We start from the raw sequence: 21,585 nt of genomic DNA, 5'->3' as shown, positions 1-21,585 counted from the left end.
CTGAGACCCAAAACCAAGGAAGGGGTCTATAAAAAGAAGAGACACTGATTCTCATCAGGGAGCCTGAATCTCAGCAGGCAGCAGCCTACAAACTACAGGCTAGTGGTGTAGAGAGAGGGAGAAGCAGTAAGCAGGAGGACAGGGAACACCCAGGTAGACACGGCCATTGCAACCCTGTCCTGAGCACAGGCTCATTAAGGGCATGTGACTGACACCTAGACAGCCTAGATAATAAGCCCCAGCTCAAAATTGTCCAGTAGGGTCCTCTAGGGCCCCCATATCTCCACGGTCACCAATGTCCTAGAGATGGTAGCCTCCACACCACCTGGAAACTGAAGGCACACAGGGCAGGCACCTATTACCTCTAGCCATAGACTACTCTGCTACAGAGCCTGTGCTCCAGATATGGAGGGAGATGTCTAGAAGGACTGGGACTCCTTCATTCTTTATTCTGAGTGTCAGATAACAACACTTATACTCTCCTTCAGCTCATGCTGGCTCCAGGTCCACTACAGCAGGACAGAGGCCCAGGCTTGGGCCAGAAATCACCATAAAGCCCATGTGGCCAGCCTTGAGCTCATGACCCAAGTCTCAGCAAATGCTTCTCCCTGTGACATCAATGAGGTTATCAAGTGAGTCTCAGCAGAGCCACTGTGAGCTTGTTTCCTGAGTGAAGCTTTGCTGGATCAATAGCAATAAAAGAGGCCCTGAAAATCAATTCAAAGCAATGTCCTTTTTAAGAAAAACCACTCTGTTCATAATCAACACTTGCTTTAAAAAAAAACAACATATAAGCTATTCTGTGTTTTCAGTCTGCTTCGCTGGGCTCTGCAACGGCCACCTTGTCACCCTCAGTGAACCTACATGCTGGCGACCAGCCCTTCCCCAGGGAACTGGAGCGTAAAGCCTACTTCATGCCTACAGAAAGCGGCAGTTCGCACCTGCTATGACCTGAATGAACTGCAACCTGAATGCAGGGCTCTTAGTTCAAGCTGACAGAAAAAGAAGCTGGAGCTGAGTCCTACTACTCAAAGCCAGCTCCTTGGCTCTGCAAGTGGCTGCTAAGCCTACACGTGCGTACACACACACACACACACACACACACACACACACACACACACACCAGCTGAACTAGCACCACACTGCCAGGTCTTTTTTGTTATTGTTTTGTTTTTGTTTTTGTTTGTTTCTCTGCCTGTCCTGGAATTCACTCTGTAGACAGGCTGGCCTTGAACTCAGAGATCTGCCTGCCTCTGTGAGTGCCAGGATTAAAGATGTGTGCCACTATGCCTGGCTATACCAGCAGCTCAAGTCCAGTAGACATAGCTCTACGAGGGAAGATAAGGAAAGCACAAAGCCATGTATGCACAAAAATGCCATGATGAAACCCACTGTTTTGTACAACCACACACACATACACCCACCCCCCAAAAAAAATCAATAAACTGGGGAGATTAAAAGAAAAGAAAAGAAACTGGGGAGATAACTCAGTCAGTAAAGTGCTTGCCATGAAAGCATGAGGGACTGGATTTGATCCCCAACACCCACACTACAAAAGTAGGGAGGAGGTTGGGGAGGGGGCTTAATGGGTACATGCTTACCACACAAGCATGAGGACCTGAGGGAAATCTCCAGAACCCATTAAAGCTAGATGTGGCCCTGAAACCCCAACACTGGAGGGGATGGAAACAGGAGGACAGACAGGGCTTGCTGACCACCAGCCTCTAGCTCAGGTTCAGTGACAGACCCTGTCTCATAGCAATAGGCAGAGAGTGATGGTGAAGAACACCTGATGTCTTCCTCTGACCTCCACAAGCACACCCAGGCACAGGCATGCACAGACACAAGGATGTGAACACGTACACACACACATACACACACACACTCACAAATTAAAATAATTTTTCATTGCCCAGAGGGGTGGCCCACTACTTTAATCCCAGCACTAAGGGGGCAGAGGCAGGCACATCTCTGTAAGTCCAAGGCTATTCTCATCTACATCACAAGTTCCAAGCTAGCTAGGGCTACAGAGTAAGATCATGTCTCAAAAACAAATATACTTCATACTAAGGTAGCAGTGTGTGTACTTACAATCCTCGAACTGAGAGATATGAAACCCAGGTAAGGTGAGAGAGGTCATGTCTCCCCCGCAACATGTTTTTTTTTAATTTATTCTGTGGGTATGTACACTTGGCACATGTGAGTTAGGATGCTTGGATAGAGGTCAAATGACAACATATGGGAGTAGGGTCTCCTTCCATCATGTGGGTCCCAGGAGTAGAACATAAGTCATTGGACACTTCCACCCAAGGAGCTATCTCACCAGCCCAAAACAATCCAAAAAGAAAAGAAAAAAGTGATCTGTCTGTCTCTGTGGCTTCATTGGTTAATTAAAATGAGGTAGAGAGTGATTGAGGAAGACACTCATTATTGACCTTTTGCTTTTGCATACAGAAAGAAAAGCGCACACACACATTCCCACATACCTACACACATACCCTCACACATACCCACACACATACCCACACACATACATACACACATGCACCCACTCAGCCTCCAAAAGCTCAAAACAGCCCCTGGCCCTTCCCTGTCCCCTCAACTGGCAGTAGAACTTGTACCCCAGGACAAAAGCCAGCCTAGCATTCATAGCACTGCCCAGGAACCCTCTTCGTCATCCATGTCCAGCTGATGCCAAGCCCACCACCCCTTACAAACTGCCTCATGGTCTGTTCCTCTCCCTGCCCTGCTTAGACACACTACCAACCTACCACAGACCCACAGCTGTCTTGTACCATACTGGCCAACCCTCAACAGAACTTTCTAGAACCAAATCCGAACATAACACATTTTTTCCAGCTCTTCTCATGACACTCCCAAAAATGAAACTACCCACATGAACACCCACTCGCTGCCATGATCCTTCAAGGCAGTGGCTTCGAATTCCTGTCATCTCCCCTAGATACAGGGTGGTCTGTACCCCTGGCCTCAGCAACCACATCTCCTATAGTCCTGGGTCTCCTCCCACCATTCACTAGGGAGGTCATGCCTCTGCCCCCAGGACCCTCGAAGGAAACACAAGCTCTCACCCACATCAAATTAGCATCAAGGGTTCACCTGTGCCCAACAGATATGGGCACACATGCACCCCATATATACCACACAGCAAGGCACTCATGAAAAATCAGTGTCATCCCCCACAAAAACAAACAAACAAACAAACAAAAACGTTATACATATATATAACGAGGCATTTCCCAAAGCTGGGGATGGTGAACCATCAAGCACACTGAGTATTTACTGGGAGCCTGGGACTGTGGTCCACACAGGGCCTGAGACTGGGGAGGGGCCCTTACCAAGTCCCATGGCAGCCCCCCTTCTACAGACATACTAGCCAAGACCTGGGGTAAGTAGGAACCTTGTCCACAGGCACACAGGGCCAGGGCCACAGTGGGGCCAAGTCTGAGCTCAGGTTCCTCATACCTCAGGACAGCAGGGGACTCCCAGCCCCTCAGGAGGAAATTTTGCCTGAGTATAAGGGCCCCTCAGGCCCAAATGAAGCTGCAGAGACAGACGCAGCTTCTTACCAGAGTTCCAATCACACAGCCCAAGACCAGCTCTGACCCAGCCGCAGAAAGGAAGTGGGCCCTTGTCCTCAGGGACCCGGGCCGAGTGCAAATGCTTTAGCCTTCCCCACCCCCACTGCTGCACCACAGCCTCTGGGTGTCAGTTCCACCCCCACCTCACCGCCTGCAAGCCACTCGCCAGGAACAGTAAACACAAATGACTTCCCTGCTCTTCGCTGTAATCTAGAGCCCAGCTCTCTTCTGGGCCTTGCTGGCTAACAGATGTTTCATTTAAGCAGCTAAATTACCACAAAATACACCCAAGGAGATGACAGGCCAATTTCTCCCAAGGTTTATTTGCATGAAGAGGGAGGGAGTGGTGTGGAGACATTCTATCTTCCTTTTTTTAGGGAAAAAAAAAAAGTTTTATTACACACATGAGTGAGAGAAAAAGAGAGAAAGAGAACCAACACATGAATTATGGATGGCAACAAGGATACAGATCCCTCATCCTGGGAGGCAGAGGAGCCTCCCAGAGCAGGCACTAAGCTTTCAGGGTATGTATGAAGGCAATTTTCATCTCTACATTCTTCTGGCGGTAAACTCAGGTTCTCAGGGCTCAGTCCCCAAAGCTTTTCAAACCTAACTGTACTCCAATGAGCCTCTGTGAGGCGGAGAACATCCTGTGCTGGGCTGGGCCCACCTCAGGACCATTCAGTGACTAATTAGAACCATCTTGGCAATCCCCAGAACTGCCCTGGGTAGGCAGTGTGGCAGGCGGCCCCAAGGACCCTACAGAGGCAGTGCCTGGCTGTGTCCTCCGTCATGAGGCGCTATACTAACTGGATGGTCTAGCCAGCTGCCCACCCATGAAGAAGCATCCCAGGGACCAGCCTGCACTCCAAGAACCAGAAGACAAAGCTGGAGGAGGGCTGAGGGCCAGAGCCTCTCTGCTGGGGGAGGCAAGCTGTGGCTATGACAGTAGGCCTCCTGCCCAGGCTGGCTATTTTTCATGCTACCTGGAGATAATGACAATTCATTCATGGGTACCAGGTACCACGCAGAGCTAAGCACCAGGTGGGAGAGAATGGGAAAGGATGAACCATGGAGAAATGGGTTGAGGAGCTGAATAGATGGCTCAAGGTTTAAGAGTACTGACTGCTTCTGGCCTCTGCAGGCACATACACACAGAATTAAAAACAAAATAAATGTTTTGTTTTGTTAAAAAAAAAAAAAAGAGTACTGACTGTTCTTCCAGAGGACCCAGGTTCAACTCCCAGCACCCACATGGCTGCTCACAAATGTCAATAACTCCAAAATCTTACATTCTCACAGAGACATACATGCAGGCAAAATGCCAATATACACAAAAAATAAAAAGAAGTAAATTATTAAGATATGGGCTAAGCCACTGTCATGGTCCCAGCTATTCTCAGGACCACAACCAAGAAGCCCATCCATGGCTATCTGTGTCACCTGGGCACCTAACTTTCAACAGGGAAGTGGTTGGCACGCCCCAACAGAAAGGCCAGCTCCTTATCCGCTATCATCAATAGGTTAGTCAGCTTAGCAAGCAAAATGAAGCTAATTGGGCCCTGTGCAGACATATACCCCAAAACAACCAGAGGACCATGAATGACATTTACCAGCCTTATGAGACTAAGACAGGCACTGGGCCTGGGAACAGATCACACTGGCTACAGTACCCAGAGTTCTCAACTGACTCAGCCCCACCCAGCGCCACACACCCTCATCCCAGGAACCTCACTCCTAGGAGCCCGCTGCGCAAAACAGCCAAGCCTAGTGCATATACTATACATGTGTGAGGTGTGTGTCTGTGTGTGCGTGTGTGTACATGCTAATGTGCAAACACACAAAGCCAGGGTTTGTCACACCCCACCCTCTCCTTACAATGCATTCTTAGCACCTGCTAAACAAACAGTCCAGAAGCCCGCCAGCCCGCCATGAAGCTCTGCACCACAAATCTCAAATGCTCCATTCCCAAAAATGCCAGGGCAGGTCCTGGCTCCAGGGTGGGGTACAAGAACATTATGTCATCAACTAATCTCGGAAACACTGAGATTTACCCTAAGAGCCACGTCATTATTAAAAGCAGCCACCGCCAGTGCTCGATGGGCCCCAGACGGCTGCAGCTGGAGAGGCGGCTGCCTCACTCCCACAAGAACATGCCCCACCTCTAGGAGCAGCTGAAGAGGGGACTTGTCAACCAGAGCACGGAGCATGAAGCTGAAGAGTCATTGGCAGGGCAGGGCGGCTCACCACAAGAGTAATTACACACATACACCAGACAGCAGCTCTGGGGAAAGGGAAGCAACGCCACAAGCCATTCAAGCCTTCCTCCTACCCCGCCTAGGAGGCGTTTGGGAGACAAAATGATCCCCTTTCACAGGCCTGAAGCACAGGGCCAGAGCTGTACCCACTGAGATACCCGCTTTCACCACTTATGCAGAGTCTGGCCCTGGCTCCTCAAAGGAGATGAGAAGAGGGGCCTCTCTGTGTTCCTGGCAGCTCGGGGGTGGGGAGGGGTGTTATATAGCAGGTACCAAGTTGAGGATGGATGGAAGAGGCCAGCATTGAGGGGAAACTGTCTTCTGGAGTTTGAGAATTCTTATGGAATCCCCAGGAAGCTGCCCAGGGGCACCCACCCCACCTGCTCATTAACAGTGCAGACTCAATGGAAGGGCTCAGACCTCCTAGGAAGGCTTGTGGAAGAAAGGCAAGAAGGGCCAGGCATGATGGTATATGCAAGCGCTTGGGAAATAGAGGCAGAAGAATCAGGAGTTCAAGGTCATCCTCAGTAATACAGCAAGTTGGGGATCACTCTGGGCTATACAAGACTGTCTCAAATAAAAAGATAAAGTAAAAAGAGAGAATGGGAAGGTGAGCACACAGGAGCAGCGTGAGAGTAGGTGAACCATCCTGCCATTGAAGCAATGAGTAAACTGAGTCTTGGAGAAACACGGCAACCTGCCAGTCACCATGACTGCCCTGCCTCAAACAGGCTTCCTGAGTGCTCTGGAGTGAAAACAAGCAAAGGCAAGGGACATTTCAAGGTGGAGACAGGTACCCTGGGCCAGCATGTGGAGCAATGTATTAGCTATAGGTGCAAAGAGGCCAGATCCAAAAGCAGTCTTTTCTTTCACCAAAGCAACTGTGCCCCCCTCCTGTCCCTGCTGCCAAATAAATACAATTAAGGACTGGAGAGAGGCACAGATAGGGGAAAGGGAGCAGAGGGGAAGAATGGGAGAAACGCGGAGAAAGAAGGAAGGCAGGTATCAGGACAGGGCTGAATGGGCGTAAGGGATCAGAGCCTTCCACAACCCCCTTTCCCTCGGGGACAGAAGAGGCACATGTCATGTGGCTAGACTGTATCTGCCCAGCTGCCCTTTACACTAGAGGATATGATACAATGGTTTTGGCCTGATCTCCAGTTCAGAGATAGGGGGCCCATGCTCTTCTATGACCACAAACCTCTGCATCTCACTGTGAGTAGAAAACAAGGCAAAAAGGAAAAGAAAGAAGAGAGAGAAAGAAGAAAGAGAGGAAGGGAGGGAGGGAGGGAGGGAGGGAGGGAGGAAGGAAGGAAGGAAGGAAGGAAGAAAGAAAGAAAGAAAGAAAGAAAGAAAGAAAGAAAGAAAGAAAGAAAGAAAGAAAGAAAGAAAGAAATTAAGAAAGAAAGAAAGAAAGAAAGAAAGAAAGAAAGAAAGAAAGAAAGAAAGAAAGAAAGAACAAAACAGCAATGTGAGCCTCAGAGTTCTAGGGTGCCGGTGCAACGGCTTCTCACAGCAGCGAGTCAAGAGGTGGCTCAACACCATGCTTCTCCTGTCCTTAACCAACAAAGGAAGTCCTATGTCACACCTCAGCACAGGTCCACGCACCAGCACTGGCTGTGTGCTCCAGGATAAGACAACTGTGACAATCCAAAGAACTTCACTGCAAACACAGTATAAGAGACACTGCATTTAAAAGGGAGAAGACCCAACAAGGGAGGGCTGGGAAGGGACAGGGAACAGAGACAGCTGTGGAACCTGCAGAGCACAGCAATCTGGTCCCAGGAGATCATTCCCAGCTCCTACCTCGGAACCCACCACCAAAGGGCTTGATGTAATACTTGTCCCACAAAGGTGGAGACAGTGACATTCTGAAAGGTCACCTAATATAAGCAAGCAACTGGCTCCACCCTGCACAGATGGCAAACGGAGGAGGGGGCTCGGTGCTCCTGGGAACGCCAAGGCTAAGCAGCTAGTGAAGGGAAAGGGGACCACATGCGGCACTGCCCCTGCAACCGAAGTGCAGAAAAGAAGCCACAAGGGGCATTTATGGCTTCAGGTTTGAATTGGTTCCAGGGCAGGAGCAGGCCTACAAAAATTCTTTTAATCCTTATACAAACTCTATAAAGAGTGGCAAACACACACCACAGAACGCTTTGAGCTGAGCCTGTTCTTGTGAAACTGCCACTGGCAGGCTTCAGGAAATCTCAGTCAGGTCTGGCCCCGGGTCAAGCAAGCCTCGGCACAGACCTGTCGCCTCCTCACCACTGTGGAGTTTGCTATTCTTGTTTATCTTCTGGATCCAGAAGCCAAAGACAGTGACAGCTACGGGATACTATGCAGTCAGGGGCCCCTGGGCGCTCAGGGGAAATCACAGCCTGAATGTGAGCTCAGCCTTGCTGGGGAGGAAGGAAAATGACTAGGGCCAAGTGAGGGGCCCTGAGTTGCCTCAGCTCTGTTGGGCCTGTTAGCAGCTGGGTGGGAGGAATCTCAATTCCAACTCTGCAAGGGGTGTAGGGTTACCCCATCCACAAAGCTCTTCTCAAAGGTTAGGTACTATTCCTTATAGCTGTGACTTCCTTCTGCTACCTTCAATCAATCAGTCCTCAACCAAATCCTATTCTGCAGCCCTTAAAAAGTCCCTTAAGAAAGCAAAGCCCAAGACCAACAGCCAAGAAGACATAGGATCTGCAAGAGATGGTCAGGCAGGATTCAGACTTGGGCTCTGAGGGTCCAGGGCTCTGATGGTATCCACCCAGAGACCCGTCTACAGCCACACTCTGCCCAAGTGCCTGAAGCCAGACCAGGATGGGACCACTGGGTCCCCACTGGTCTGCATAAGGTCAGCTCTGTGTGAGTGGGTGGGGTCTAGAATCCCAGCCCTGGGGGAAGAGGCGGATGTGGACCGTGTGGGAGGAGTGCACAAGAGACTTCCGTGTACAGAAACAAAGGCAGGAGCTATGGCCATGCCTGACGATGGGACCCCACTGAAGGCAGTAAGGATACCTTGCCCTGAGCCCACACTCCCCAGCAGACCCCAGCTGAACCTTACTTAAGCTGCCTGTTTGCTGGTGCAGCTAAGCTGAAACATTTGGAAACAAGAACTTTCCAAAAAACACAAGAAAGTAAAGGGACCACCCACCCACAGGCCAACAAGGCAGCTTGAAAGTCCTATGAGTAACAACAGTGCCCGGCCACAGCCTCCTGCCAGCTTCCTTCTCTATTCATCAGGTCAACACACAGCTATCTGTGACACAATGACCAGATGCTTTGCAAACAGGGTGAAGGAAGTGACCACGTGACTCCCCTCCCCACCACCTGGAAGCAGGTGAGGGATAGGCCAGGAAGCCATATAGCCAGAACAGGGCCAACAGGCCAGCCCTAAGACCACCTTTGGGTTCAGTCATGGGCTTCCTGGCATCCCAGCCTCCCACCAGCCTGAGGACCCTGCCAAAGGCCTACAGATTTGCAAGCAGAGTGGGGACAGAAGACAGTGGAGCTCTGGGGGAAAAGGCCTGCCCTCACTGGTGTGATGTCCGGCCCCAACACAGCTGTGGGACCTCAGCTGACCCCTCACCTCTCCCTTCCCTTCCAGCTCAGTGTCAAGAAATACATGCTTCCTGGAAGGCTAGAGAGATGGCTCAGTGGTTGAGAACACTGGCTGCTCTTCCAGAAGACCTGGGTTCAGTCTCTACACCCACATGGCGGTCCACACCTGTCCTTAACTCCAGTACCAAAGTATCTAACACCCTCTTCTGGCCTCCACAGTCCAGGGCCCACACAAATAAATATTTTTTAAAATATTTGTTGTTCATAGGACAGAGTCGAGAGGCTCTCACCACCCTGCAGCCCACCCTGGCTAGAGCAGAAGAACCTAGCCTCAAATGCTGCTCCCCAGAGCACGTGGCCCTGCTTGGTCTCCAGCACACCCATTCTCCAGCTGGCCCCAGGATATATCACCAGAGCTGTGATGGTCCAAACAGCCCATCTCTCCACGGTTCAGCTTATCGCCTAGAGCCAGGGCAACACCACACCTGCCAGGCACTGAGGAAGGACTCAACCACTGGCCCCACCGGTCACCAGCATCCTGTCCGCCTGTGCTGTATGCATCCCAACCACTCTGAGCCAAGGGCTGGGACAACTCTGAAACACACTACTCAACAAAGGTGGTGTGTGCCCATCTCCTGCCTGTCCAGTGTCTGCCCAAGAAGCCACAGGGAGAGCAGAAGGCCCTTTCAGTTGTCTCAGACTTCAGAAATCCAGGGACACTGACCTCCTCAGGCCAGTGGCAATGACTAACAGGGTCCCCATCTGAGCAGAGCCAGGTGGCCTGCCATGGGCCATCTGCTGCAGCTGGGCACTGGTGGGGAGGGAGGAGAGAGGACAAGAAAGGAAAGTGTCTGCCCAATGTGGTTCTGGATACCACAGGAGTAAGCAGCAGTAGAGGGGAGGCAGAGGGCATGCGGCCTCCTGAGCCAGCCAAGCTTGCTCCCTGACATATATTACACAAAATCCTCCTAAAAGCCTTGGACTTAGGGGGTGGAGGCTGTCATCTTATTTCAGGTAAGGAAACCAAGTTCAAACGACCCTCAGCAGCCTGGCTTCCACACCTAGAACACTTGACTGAGGGCACTAACTGACCAAGGTCATCAAGAAAGCATGAGAAAAACAGGTCAGCATTTTGCTCTTGTCCAGCACTTCCTGTTAGACAAGCTTGTCAAGGGCTTTTGGCACAAATAAAGTATGTGGACCAGCAGCAAAGAGCAGGACCGGGATGAACTGGTATGGGGGAGGGGAGCCAAAAGGCCTCTAAAAGTTCAGAGCTGGCCTGGGGAAGTATTCCAGCAGTATTCCAGGAGATAAGGCTGGGGAGAAACTGCAGGGTAATGATCAGGAAGTGGGACGCAGCAGGAGGCAGCTAGAGGCTGAGTTAGAGCACCAGGTGCCAGACAGAAACAGAGGCATACCTCCCACCAGGTGAGCTCGGCGCTGGGTGGGGATCAGCTGGGCGCAGGGAACTGCAAGGAAGGTGTCTTAGTTAGGTTTCTGCTGCTGAGATAAAACACCAAGACCAAAAGCAAGCTGGGAAGGAAAAGGTTTATTTGGCTTACAGGTTATATGCAGGCCATCATCAATAGAAGCCAAGGCCAGAACCTGGAGGCAGGAATGAAGCACACTGAGCTGCCCCCCTTTGTTTGCTCAGTCTGCTCTTTTTTTCTCTTGAAGGCTTGGTTGGCTGTAGACTAGGCTGGCCTTGAACTCACAGAGATCCACCTCCCTGAGTGTGATTACAGGGGCATACCACTGTGCCCAGCTTTTTCAGACTGCTTTCTTATACACCCCAGGACCAGCTGCTCAGGAATGGCTCTGTCCACAGAGGGCTGATTAGGCCCATCCCACATTAATCATTAATCAAGAAAAAAAAAAGTGCCTTACAGACTTGCCTATCTGCAATCTGATAGAGGCATTTTCTCAGTTTACATTCCTCTTCCAAGATGAAACTAGCTGTGTCAAAAAACAAACAAAACAAAAACACCCAATCCGGACAGAAGGGAATGACCTGAAGCGGCATTCAACAGATCCTACCGAGCACTCCCAGCTCTACGTGTTCAGATGCTAGTAAGTCCCAGACCCACAGTTGATCTTTCCCCACTAGGGCCTGACCCTGGAACTGTGTAAATAGACAAGTCCTCTACCACTAAGCTATAGGTTTATATACTCTTTAAGACAGAGCTTCAACAAGTTGCCAGGTGGGCTTTGAGGCTGAGTCCTTCTGCCTTGTTTCACTGGTATGTCAGGCCGGTGCTGCCAGGCGGGCTCCTGCTGTCTCATTCTATATAGCCTGCTTGGTACATGCTACAAGCCATGGAAGGGGGGGGTTGCTGTGGATGGAGGGCCTGGCAAATACCACCAAGCTACATCCTCAGCTCCCAAGAAAGGTTATATTTTAATGGTTGAAATAACCACCTTATGAAATTCAGAACTCTATCTCGATAAATACATTATCCTGGAGCACAGCCTCACTCTCGGTTCAGAGAACAGCTATGGCTTCCTCCTACGAGGGCAGGGGCGGGGTTACAACAGAGGCCATCTGGCCCATGATGCCTAAGATATTCCAATCTAAGTTTTGTTTGTTTGTTTTGTTTTGTTTTTTGAGACAGCATTTCTCTTCGTGTAGCCCTGGCTATCCTGGAACTGTAGACCAGGCTGGCCTCCAACTCAGAGATCTGCCTGCCTCTGCCTCTGCCTCCTGGGTGCTGGGATTAATGGCGTGTACCACCACTACCCAGCTTCTGACCTAACTCTTGACAGAAAACAGTGATTATCCTACTCCAGAAGAAAGCTGAATGGCCAGGCTGGAGTGTGGGAGAAAAAGGTGTTTTCAAGAAATGTGAGGAAGGAAGCCTGGTTAACAGAGACCCAACTGTGGAGACTATGTCCTCCATCTGCCTAACATGAGGATCCTGCCAAATCAGCCATCAGCCCCACACAGCTCTTCACTCTTCACTGTCCTTGTTCTGAGTTTGCTGTTCTAAACCCATATATATATGCTGGACACAGACAAAAGGGACAGGCCAGGTGTCAAATGAGTGTCCTCAAAACAGTTTAGAGAGATGGCTCGTGGCCAGGTGGTGGTAGCAGACATGGTGCACACCTTTAATCCCAGCACTCAGGAGGCAGAGGCAGGCGGATCTCTGAGTTTAAGGCCACCTGGGTCTACAGAGTGAGTTCCAGGACAGCCAGGGCTACACAGAGAAATGCTGTCTCAAAACAAAAGAGAAATGGCTCAATGGATAAGAGCACTCACTAACTCTCACACAGGATGGCCTGTAATCCAGCTCAAGAAGAACAGATGTCCTCTTCTGGCCTCCACAGGCACCTGCACACATGTGCACATAGATACACAAACACACACAGAAATTAAAAAAATAAATTAAACAATTTTTTACAAGAGGGATCATGTTGCCAACTGCCCTCTGCCCAATGGCTTCTGAGAGGATGAGGGACATTTTGTGTCACCTCACCCTCAAAGCTAGAAAGAACACAACTGAAAACCAGAGTTGGAGAGAACACTTTCCTTGTCAGACCCCCCAGCTTACTGAGCTTATGTCCCCAGAACCCAAAGCAGGGCAGGATGTTCTTCACAAAGGCCCCCGACATGGCCATCAACTTCTCCCTCTCATCAATACCCTGGCTAGCAAGCAAGCCACATTTTTGGTTTTTTGTTTTTAAATCAACACACACCACACCAACAAGTCACACCAAGGCTGTGTCCTGCTCCAGCAAGTCCCTGACACCACAGCCTCCCTGAGCACCACAGACACTGCCATGTGGAAACACCAGCCCCAGAACCACATTATCCCATGTTCCCACTGCTGATGCCTCAGTGAGACACCCCACACAATTCACCCTCCCTGAAGGAAGCTGGGTTCTATACATACACATCTGTGCTTTAACCCACGTGGAACTTCTACACCCCCAAAGTCTGTCTTTCACCCTTTCAGGGGTGTTCTGCCAAAACAGCATAAGCTAAGTAACAGACATCATGAAAAATCGATGTTACAGAGTAGGCGACATGGCTCAGCGGGTTAGAGTGCTTGTGACACAAGCCTGGTGACCTCAGTTCTAACCCTGGGACACGTGAAGGTGGAAGCAGAGAACCACCTCCGCAAAGTTGTCTCCATACACCTACTGTGGCACGCCTGCCCACACACATCATGTACACACATAATAATAACAAATAACCCTTTTCCCAGACGTGGTGGTACACACCTTTAACCCCAGCACTCAGGAGACAAAGACAGAGGATCTCTGTGAGATTGAGGCCAACCTAGTCTACATAGTAAGTTCCAGGACAGCCAGAGCTATATAGTGAGACTCTGTCTCCAAAAGAAAAGGGCAGAATTGGGGAAAAAAAATTTTCATTAATGTTATACATTTGTTACTTTTTCTTAGGACTACCAAGAATGTGTAAATCTAAAGAATTTTTTTTTATTATTACCTGTGTGTAGTGAGAGTCTGGTTTCTTTAAAAACCCAGTTATGTTATGTGAAAATGTTTCCGTTTTAATCCCAGGTGTAAGATAGGAGCTGCTTCAGTTTGTCCACAGCCGTTAACTATGATCGTCTCGTGCACTAGCAGAGGCATGATCTTTGCCAGCTGCAAATAGTTTAATTCTAGAAACTCTGAGAGGGTATGCATGCTAAAGAGAAGTTGGAGATATCCTGACTACAAAGACTAGACTTGCCCCAAGTAAAACAATGTCCCTAATCAGCAGAAAGTAATCTAAAGAGACCTATGTCCCCTTTCCCCCTGTAACCTTCTGTCTCTCCTAGGACAGGTGTATGGAAGGAATAAGGGTTGGAAGGGAGGTAGAGGTATAAAAACCCAATAAATTGGATAAAACAAATACACCAACACCTCTGTGTCAGTGTGAGTGTGAGTGTGTGTGTGAGAGAGTGTGTTTGAGTGTGTGTGTGTACTTATGAATGCAACTACCTGCAGAGGCCAGTAAGGGTGTTGGATTTCCTGAAGCTAGAGTAGTAAGGCCCTGTGAGTCAGCCAACATGGGTGCTAGAATTCAAACTCAGGTCCTCCACAAGAGCAGCAAGAGCTCTTAACCACAGAACCTTCTCTCCAGTCTTGTGTAAAACTAGACGTAATTCAGCTCTGACTGCAATAACATACACAGAACACAAATATGCATAATTCTGTATGTACACACAGACATGTACAGACACATACATGCATGAAGCTCCCAGGAGACCTGAGCACGTCCCTCCTTATCTTAGCCTCTACATATCCTCCTCCTACCAAGGAACTGAATCCATTGAAGCAGAGGCTCCTGAGCTAGGACAAAGGAACACACAGATGAGCCTAGAACATCTTGTGCCAGCAAGTCAGCGATGCTCCCAGAACGATTGGGAATGTGCCAGAGATATGCAGACACCAACCTGGACCAGTTCCCACTGTCGTCTGAGACAATGTGAGCACCGAGGTAAATAATGGTTGTAGCAGATTAGAATAAAACAGGAAACATAACCCATGCTGGGTGGGAAGAGAGAAAGTGGGGAGAGGAGAGATGGGCAGAGGAGAGGGAGAGAGAGAGAGAGAAGAAATCAATATTTACCTTGTTTTAAAGCACCTCCTTAAAATCTAGGTTCCACGCTAATCAAGCAGTTAAACTCAACATCCCCAGTCAACAGGGAAGGATGAGCCTCAAGCCACCTGCTCTGATCCAAGGGAAAGGACGGCAGAATGCCACACTCCACTGCAGGGACACAGCTGGAGTCTAATCCTGAGGCATCAGCTGAATCCAAATCCAAGGAGCCTGGACCTTGGCCATCAAGGGCAAAGAAAGGACTGTCTAGGAGAAGCTTGGGGCAGGGAGCGGCAGCTGAGCGTCCCAGGTCACCTTTGCCAGAAAGGACACTTAACTGGGACACCTGGGTGGCTTGCCGATGCCTCTAATACAGATAGTCACCCTGTGGTCACAAAGCGTACACTTGTTTGTAGGGAATGCACTGGACACTAGGGGCATGGAGTAGCAAGTTCCTGCTAAAGCTCAGAGGTCCACAAGAAGGTGTGTACACCTTGACCATGAGTCAGAGCCATTCTCAGAATGTTAAAACTGCCTGGCTTGAGGCTGGAAAGATGGCTCCCTGGTCAAGTAGCAGAGGATCCCAGTTTGGTTCCCAGCACCTGCCTCTGGCAACTCACAATTGGCTGTAACTCCAGCTCTAAGGGATCGAATATGAATACTCTGTTCTGACCTCCAGGATATCTGTACTCTTGTACACACACACACACACACACACACACACACAGAGAGAGAGAGAGAGAGAGAGAGAGAGAGAGAGAGAGAATCACAAATAAATCTTTTAAAAACTGCCTGGCTTCCTTGAGAATCAGCTTTCCTTTCTCTGCTTTGCAAATCCCGTGTCTTGAATCTCAGCCTCTCCAACAGAATCCCTACACATACACTCAAGGAACTGGGTACACATCCAACAGCCTCCTAATCAAAAAACCTGTCAACCACATCCACTGGCTGCCCTTGCTTGCTGAGACTTCATGAGAAGATTGGCCAGCCTGCTGCCCTCCTTTTCCTCCCCAACCCGTAACAGGGAGCCAGGAAAAGGAATTATTCTTTGAATGAAGATGAAAGGAAAGAAGGTTGCTCTGCATGGGAGGCCAGGCTGAAGGGAACCAGAGAGGGTGCAGCCCTGCCTGGAGAGGCTCACATCCTCATGATGGCAACATCCTTCATGGTCTAGATCCCCTAGGGCCTGAGTCCAGCTGAGCAGGCAGCAAACGGTGTTCATGAGAAAATAGTGTGGAAAGTACAACACTAGAGATGTATACTGAAGTACTGGTCCAAAGCAAGGCCCAGAACAAAAGAGCAATCAGAGGAAGCTTCCTACAGGAGAAAGGGGCCTGATCCTGCTGACATAAAGAACCAGGCTGGAAGGAGGCCAATAAGTAAGCTTGTGGTGGGCACTAAAGAAAAAACTACGAGAGAAGACATAAAGTACCAGGTGGGAAGGTCAGGGGAGAGGCCAAACACGGAGGGCATGGATGTCCCATGGAAGAAGACCCTGGTGATCCTGGTATTCAAAGATTTATGCTGGGTCCCCGAAGCAGACAGACCACTGAGATCCTGAAGGGAGAAGGCCACCAGAGTGATATGAGCATGACAAAGGTAACAAAGAGACCCTCCTTAAGAGGCGTCTCCAAAGCAAACATGTAGACTTTCAGCTGACATGGCACCCTTGTAAACTCTCAACTGTGATCACTTCAACTCCACCAGGTCCCTTCTTAGGATCAATAACTAGTGACCATACACCTATTAGCTTAATTAAACTCAAAGTGGCTTCCAGGCATTGGAGTACAAAGTATATCCTGCCCATTCAAGAAAGTACAACAAAGCAGGCATCCAGTATTTCTCCATGACCATAGTACCCAAGAGATGCCTAATAAATGCCTGTTGCCAGGTTGGCATAATGGTATAGTCCTTTAAGCTCAGCACTTGGGAGGTAGAGACAGGCAGGTCTTCTGGAAGATCCAGGTCAGCCTGGTCTATGTAGCAAGCTCTATTCAGTCAGGTTATTATAGTCAGATCCTGTCTCAAAAAAAAAAAAAGCTATTATGCACCCCTAGAATCCAAAGCCCGGCTGAGATAAACTCAAAATGGGAGGGGAACTCTGAATCCTGAAGATTCACCAGGAAGCCATGTGGCCTTCGAGGAATGAGGGACATCAGAGGCCAGTAGGCTGGGCATGTTCTAGCACATGACAAGCAGGGAGAAAGGAAATGGTCTCTCATTCCTTGCCAAATGGCCCTGCTGACTCCCCAGTAAAGAATCCAAATGTCCAGGGACACCGGGCATGCTCCCACTATTACCCCAGTAAGCCCACAGGTCCCAAGAAAGCCCAGAGAAGTGCTCGAGGCTGCAGGGTAGCTGAGGCAGGTCAAATCTTTTGAAATCACCATTTCTAGAAAGATGTGCACACAAATACCCTGCACCCCTCGCTATGCCACTTGCTGTCTGGCTGACCTGGGACACCACTGTGGAACTCTGAGCTTTACCTGTCAACAGATCAGAGGTAGCACAGCACTCTACAAATCGTGCCTGGCCAAGGCAGCCCAGGAAAGAAAGGAGAGTTGTAATTCCCTCTGTGCTCCAACCACCACAAACTAAGATGACATTGTCTCCCCCTGTATCAGACATGTGAGCTTCCCTGTAGCAAAGGGCAAGCACCCAGAGAGAAAAGAAATCTCTTCCCGGACCCTGCACAGCAGCTCGGGTAACAACCGTTGTTTCTTTCCTTATATGAGGCTAATCTTGCCCCAATACCAATGAAGGTTCAGACAGCACCTGGGATAGACCAGCCTACTAACAGACTAGCCTACCCAAGATGACCCTGAAGCCTGCCCCAGCCAGCACCCTTCATCCCATCCAGCCCAAACCTTGGGAACCAGCCACTCCGGAGTCAGGCACACCCCTCCCAATATCCCTGCCAATCAGCCTCACCCTCTTTACCCAACCCCATCCCCAATCCCAGGCCAGGCTCAACCTCCAGACCCACAAACAGAGCCTGCCGGAAGCAAGCTGGCCCAAGCCTCTTAGCAATTTAGTGAAGGCCCATAGGGAAAGGTCAAGACCCGGCTATGGGCAGGAGTTGCCCCCTCTTCCCTTTCTCTAGCCAAGAAACTGCGGCCTCCCTGTCCCAATGTAGAGGAGGAGGATCACACTTCAAGATCTGAAAGTCCTCCCTACAGCAACCATTTGAACGTGCCACTCGGGCACACTGTCGCTCAGACCTTGCGGGAATCTAGCTGCAAGTGAAACCCTGCAGGCTCCCTCTCTTGCTCTCTGAGCTGCTGGGGTATTACTATCAAGGAGGAGGACAACCTCTCTCTTTCCCTCCAGGGGCTCTCCTTTGTCAAACGGGAAATGGCTGGCCCCATCTCTTTGGAAAGGCAGACACAGCCAAAGGGCAGAGGCTTTGGGGGGGAGGGGTAGAATCCGCCAGAATATTAGGATTAGTGACTCTCACAGAGTCACCACGTTTCCCAAAGCCGGAGTAGAGAATTCCCGGCGTCCACTCGGAGTTGCGAAGTGGGCGGGTCGCACCTGGACAGCACCGGCTGAACCAGGGCTGCTTAAGCTCTTCCCTCCGCCTTCCAGGGTCCCTTTAAAGAGCGATCGGGCGTGGGGATCCGAGACCCCCGAAGGGCGAGCCACATGCCTCGAATCTGCTTAACTCTCAGCCAAGTTCCCTTCAAGGGGCCAAGAAAAGCAGCTTCAGCTAGCAGAGCAGACATTTTCCTGCCCTGCCCTGCCCTGCCCTGCGGCCACACGCGTACCTCCGCCTCCACAAAGGCCACACTAGAGCGACGACCGAAGCGGGGGCGGTGAAGAGGCGAAGGGGACTCCCTCCTAGAGGCCCGCTAGGAAGGCTGCGGAGGCAGCTGGCCCCGGGCTGGGGTCCGGGAAGAGGCGCGGGCCGGAGAGGGGGCGGCGCCCCGCCCTCCCGCTCCCTTCGACCCACGCACCCCTCCCGGCCCAGCCCCAACGCCGCGCTCCGGGCCAGCTCAGCCACCGCTCCAGCTCTTTCTCCACCGGCTCCAGGTCATCCAGGATCCGGACGCCAGGCGCGCAGCCCGAGGACGCGGCCCCCCGCGTGGCCGGCACCGGGTTGGAAGGGACACTCGAGAACCCAGACCTGGGCGCGAGACCGCAGCGCTGGGCACCACGCCGAGGCTGGAGTCGCCCTCCACCAGGCAGCGCACCCTGGAGAGTCGACGTACACAAAACGGTCCCCGCGGCGGTGGTGGCGCGCCCTAGGCTTGGGAGACTTTAGCCAACTTCGCGCCTTTGGGGACCGCCGCTCGAGAGAGCGGGAAGCGGAGACAGGGAAGTGCCCCCTTCTGCACTGGCCCTTAAGGCAGCCGCTCCGGCCAGGGCGCCAGGGCCTCCCACAGCCGGCGTTCCAGTCAGTGCGCCCCGCAGCCCACACACCCCGGCCCTTCCTGCAGCTCCTGGACCCTCACCTGGGACATCTGCGGCCGGAAGTTAATGTCCTTAAGGTCGATGGAGCCGGGGGAGAGGTTGTGCAGCAGCTGGCACAGCAGGACGCCGTCGCGCAGCGCCTGCGCCAGGTCGAAGACCACCGCCGAGGGCCACACGACGCGGTGGTTGGGCGGCAGGACCTTGCAGTCGATGAGCCAGCGGCCGCATTGCCGCCACTGCTCCATGGCGCCCGCGGCGCCCGTGCGCTCGCCGCCGCGGCCGCTGGGCCAGCTCGCTCAGGGCAGCGCTCCAGCCAAAGTGCGGTGACCGCGGGGCATCCCGCCCGCCCGCGCCGGGGCTCGGCGGCCGGGGCGGGGCTTTGCGCAGGCGGCCCCCGGTCCCCGCTGCGCGGCCGCGCGGCCCTCCTCTTCCTCCTCCTCCTCAGGCTAGTAGCGGGCCGCCACTCCCGCCCACGTGCGGCCAACGGGTACTCGCGGGGCAGTGTGCCGGGTCCCCCCTTCACACACACAAGTCCGTTCGGGCTCCGGCCCGGGCTCCACGCCTCCTGCCGCCGCAGCGCTCCTCGATCCGCCCCTCTGGGCGCCGCATTCTGCGCTCGGGGAGCCCCGCTTCGGCGGCCGCTCCTGCCCCACCCGAGACAAAGGCGCAGCGGGTCGCTCGCTCCGTGCGTCCGGCGCCTGAGCTGCCCGCGCCGCTGTCGCTTTGTTCGCCCGGCCCGTGGGCTCTACCCTCCTCGCCAGGCGCCGGGACTCTGAAGCTCCCCGGCTCCTAGGCGCTGGGGGTGCAGGGGGCGCGGCCACGGCCGGGCGGGGCCGGGGGCGGAGCTGGCACTCTCGCCCGGCACCTCCCCGGCGACCCAAGCACCGCCTCCAACCCGTCCTCCCACTTCCTGCCCCGGGGCCGCCAGCGAAAGTTGAGGAGGGCGGGGCTGAAGCTCGAGCTCCAGCCCGCGACTTTCCCTTTGGTGCACGTGGACTCAGGCCGGCGATCTTTTCTGCGGAGTGATGAGGCCGCTGCACCTCAGTACAGACTGGAAGGTGACCCCTGTAACGCTGGCGCCCCTACATGGTCCTTCCGTAAAAGCAGACCCAGGAACGTGCACCAGGCTGGGCTACACACTCACGCCCCTATGGTCCCGTCAATCTGGTTAATGGGCTCAGGTCTTCCAGGGTCCGCAGGACACCCCGACTCCCCGAAGAGAGAGAGAAAAAAAATCTTTCACTTAGGTCACCGTCACAGGCAGCCCGCCTTGATTGCCTGGCAGGAGGTGCTGGAGGTATCGACAGTGTTGGGTCCTGCGGACATTGTGACAGTGGGAGGGACTTCAAAAGCATAAATAACTGATTTTACGGTTGATATTACTGTCTCTAGTCTCTCTATCAGGAGCCCGTGTATTCTTGGTAAAGGAAACCCCACAAAGCCAAGGCTGATATCATGGAAGGGAGCTGGGTGAAAGCAGACCAGTTTCCAAGAACCTCCAGACTCGATCTTTTTGTGGGCTGGGCAGCGTTGTCAACCCCTGCCTCTCTCACAATTTACCCGGGCCCAGGGCAGGATGACAGGCCCCACCACGATGCACACACAAAGCCTGTCCCCGTACCCAGGGGAGTCCTTCCCTAAGGGGGTGGGGGGGCGCTCTGCAGGAAGTCCCCCACCCTTTCCCCACCTAAGAAGGAAGCATGAAACCTAATCCTAGAGATCAAGAGAGGAGCCAGATGGAGCCAGGCTAAATGACAGGTGAGCCTTCGGCTCCTGCCTAGGTACCGCCTTACCTCTGAATAGCCTCAGGGAACGGGCTTGCTGCAGAGAAGGCTTAAATCTTCCAAAGCGCTCGGCCACAGGCAGGCCCTCCAGCATCTTCCTACGAGTCTTTCAATACCCTGCTCCACAGGGCGGGAAAAAGAAGAAAGAAGAAAAGAAAGGACATTACAAAGCTGAGAGCAAAGCATCCGCTAAACTGCTGCATTCATACCTGGGCGTCTGGACCCAGGAAGCTCCTTCACAGAGAAGAGGTCTCTCTGTCCTCCCTGCCCTCCGCCTTCCCACCTCATCAGGGAACTCACCAGTACAGCACGAGGTCTGGGACAGAGACTAAGCTACCATCTAATCAGGCGTTCATCTGCTGCCCCCTGGTGGTCTTGAGGGCAGTAGAATCAGCTGACAGCCCAGATGCTCCAGGAAAGGGGACCATCTT

The 21,585-nt window shown here is 52.1% G+C and overlaps 1 protein-coding gene across 2 annotated transcripts in view; it reads right to left on the bottom strand.

Moving 5' to 3' along the window:
• The window catches only part of Vav2 (vav guanine nucleotide exchange factor 2), a 162,026-nt gene extending 141,863 nt beyond the window's left edge, over positions 1 to 20,163 (bottom strand). The window contains exon 1 of one of the 2 annotated variants that reach the window (XM_055600210.1): positions 19,412 to 20,163. In XM_055600210.1, the coding sequence (XP_055456185.1) occupies positions 19,412 to 19,615 (204 nt within the window). In that variant the 5' untranslated portion in view covers positions 19,616 to 20,163. The remainder of the gene's footprint in view (positions 1 to 19,411) is intronic. The other variant, XM_055600209.1, reaches the window with a different exon arrangement.
• Between the last annotated feature and the right edge of the window lie 1,422 nt (positions 20,164 to 21,585).

Source organism: Psammomys obesus, unplaced genomic scaffold, assembly GCF_907164565.1.
Source record: "Psammomys obesus unplaced genomic scaffold, mPsaObe1.curated_primary_1811, whole genome shotgun sequence".
NCBI classification, from domain to species: domain Eukaryota; kingdom Metazoa; phylum Chordata; class Mammalia; order Rodentia; family Muridae; genus Psammomys; species Psammomys obesus.
This window is presented reverse-complemented; position numbering and strand designations above follow the sequence as displayed.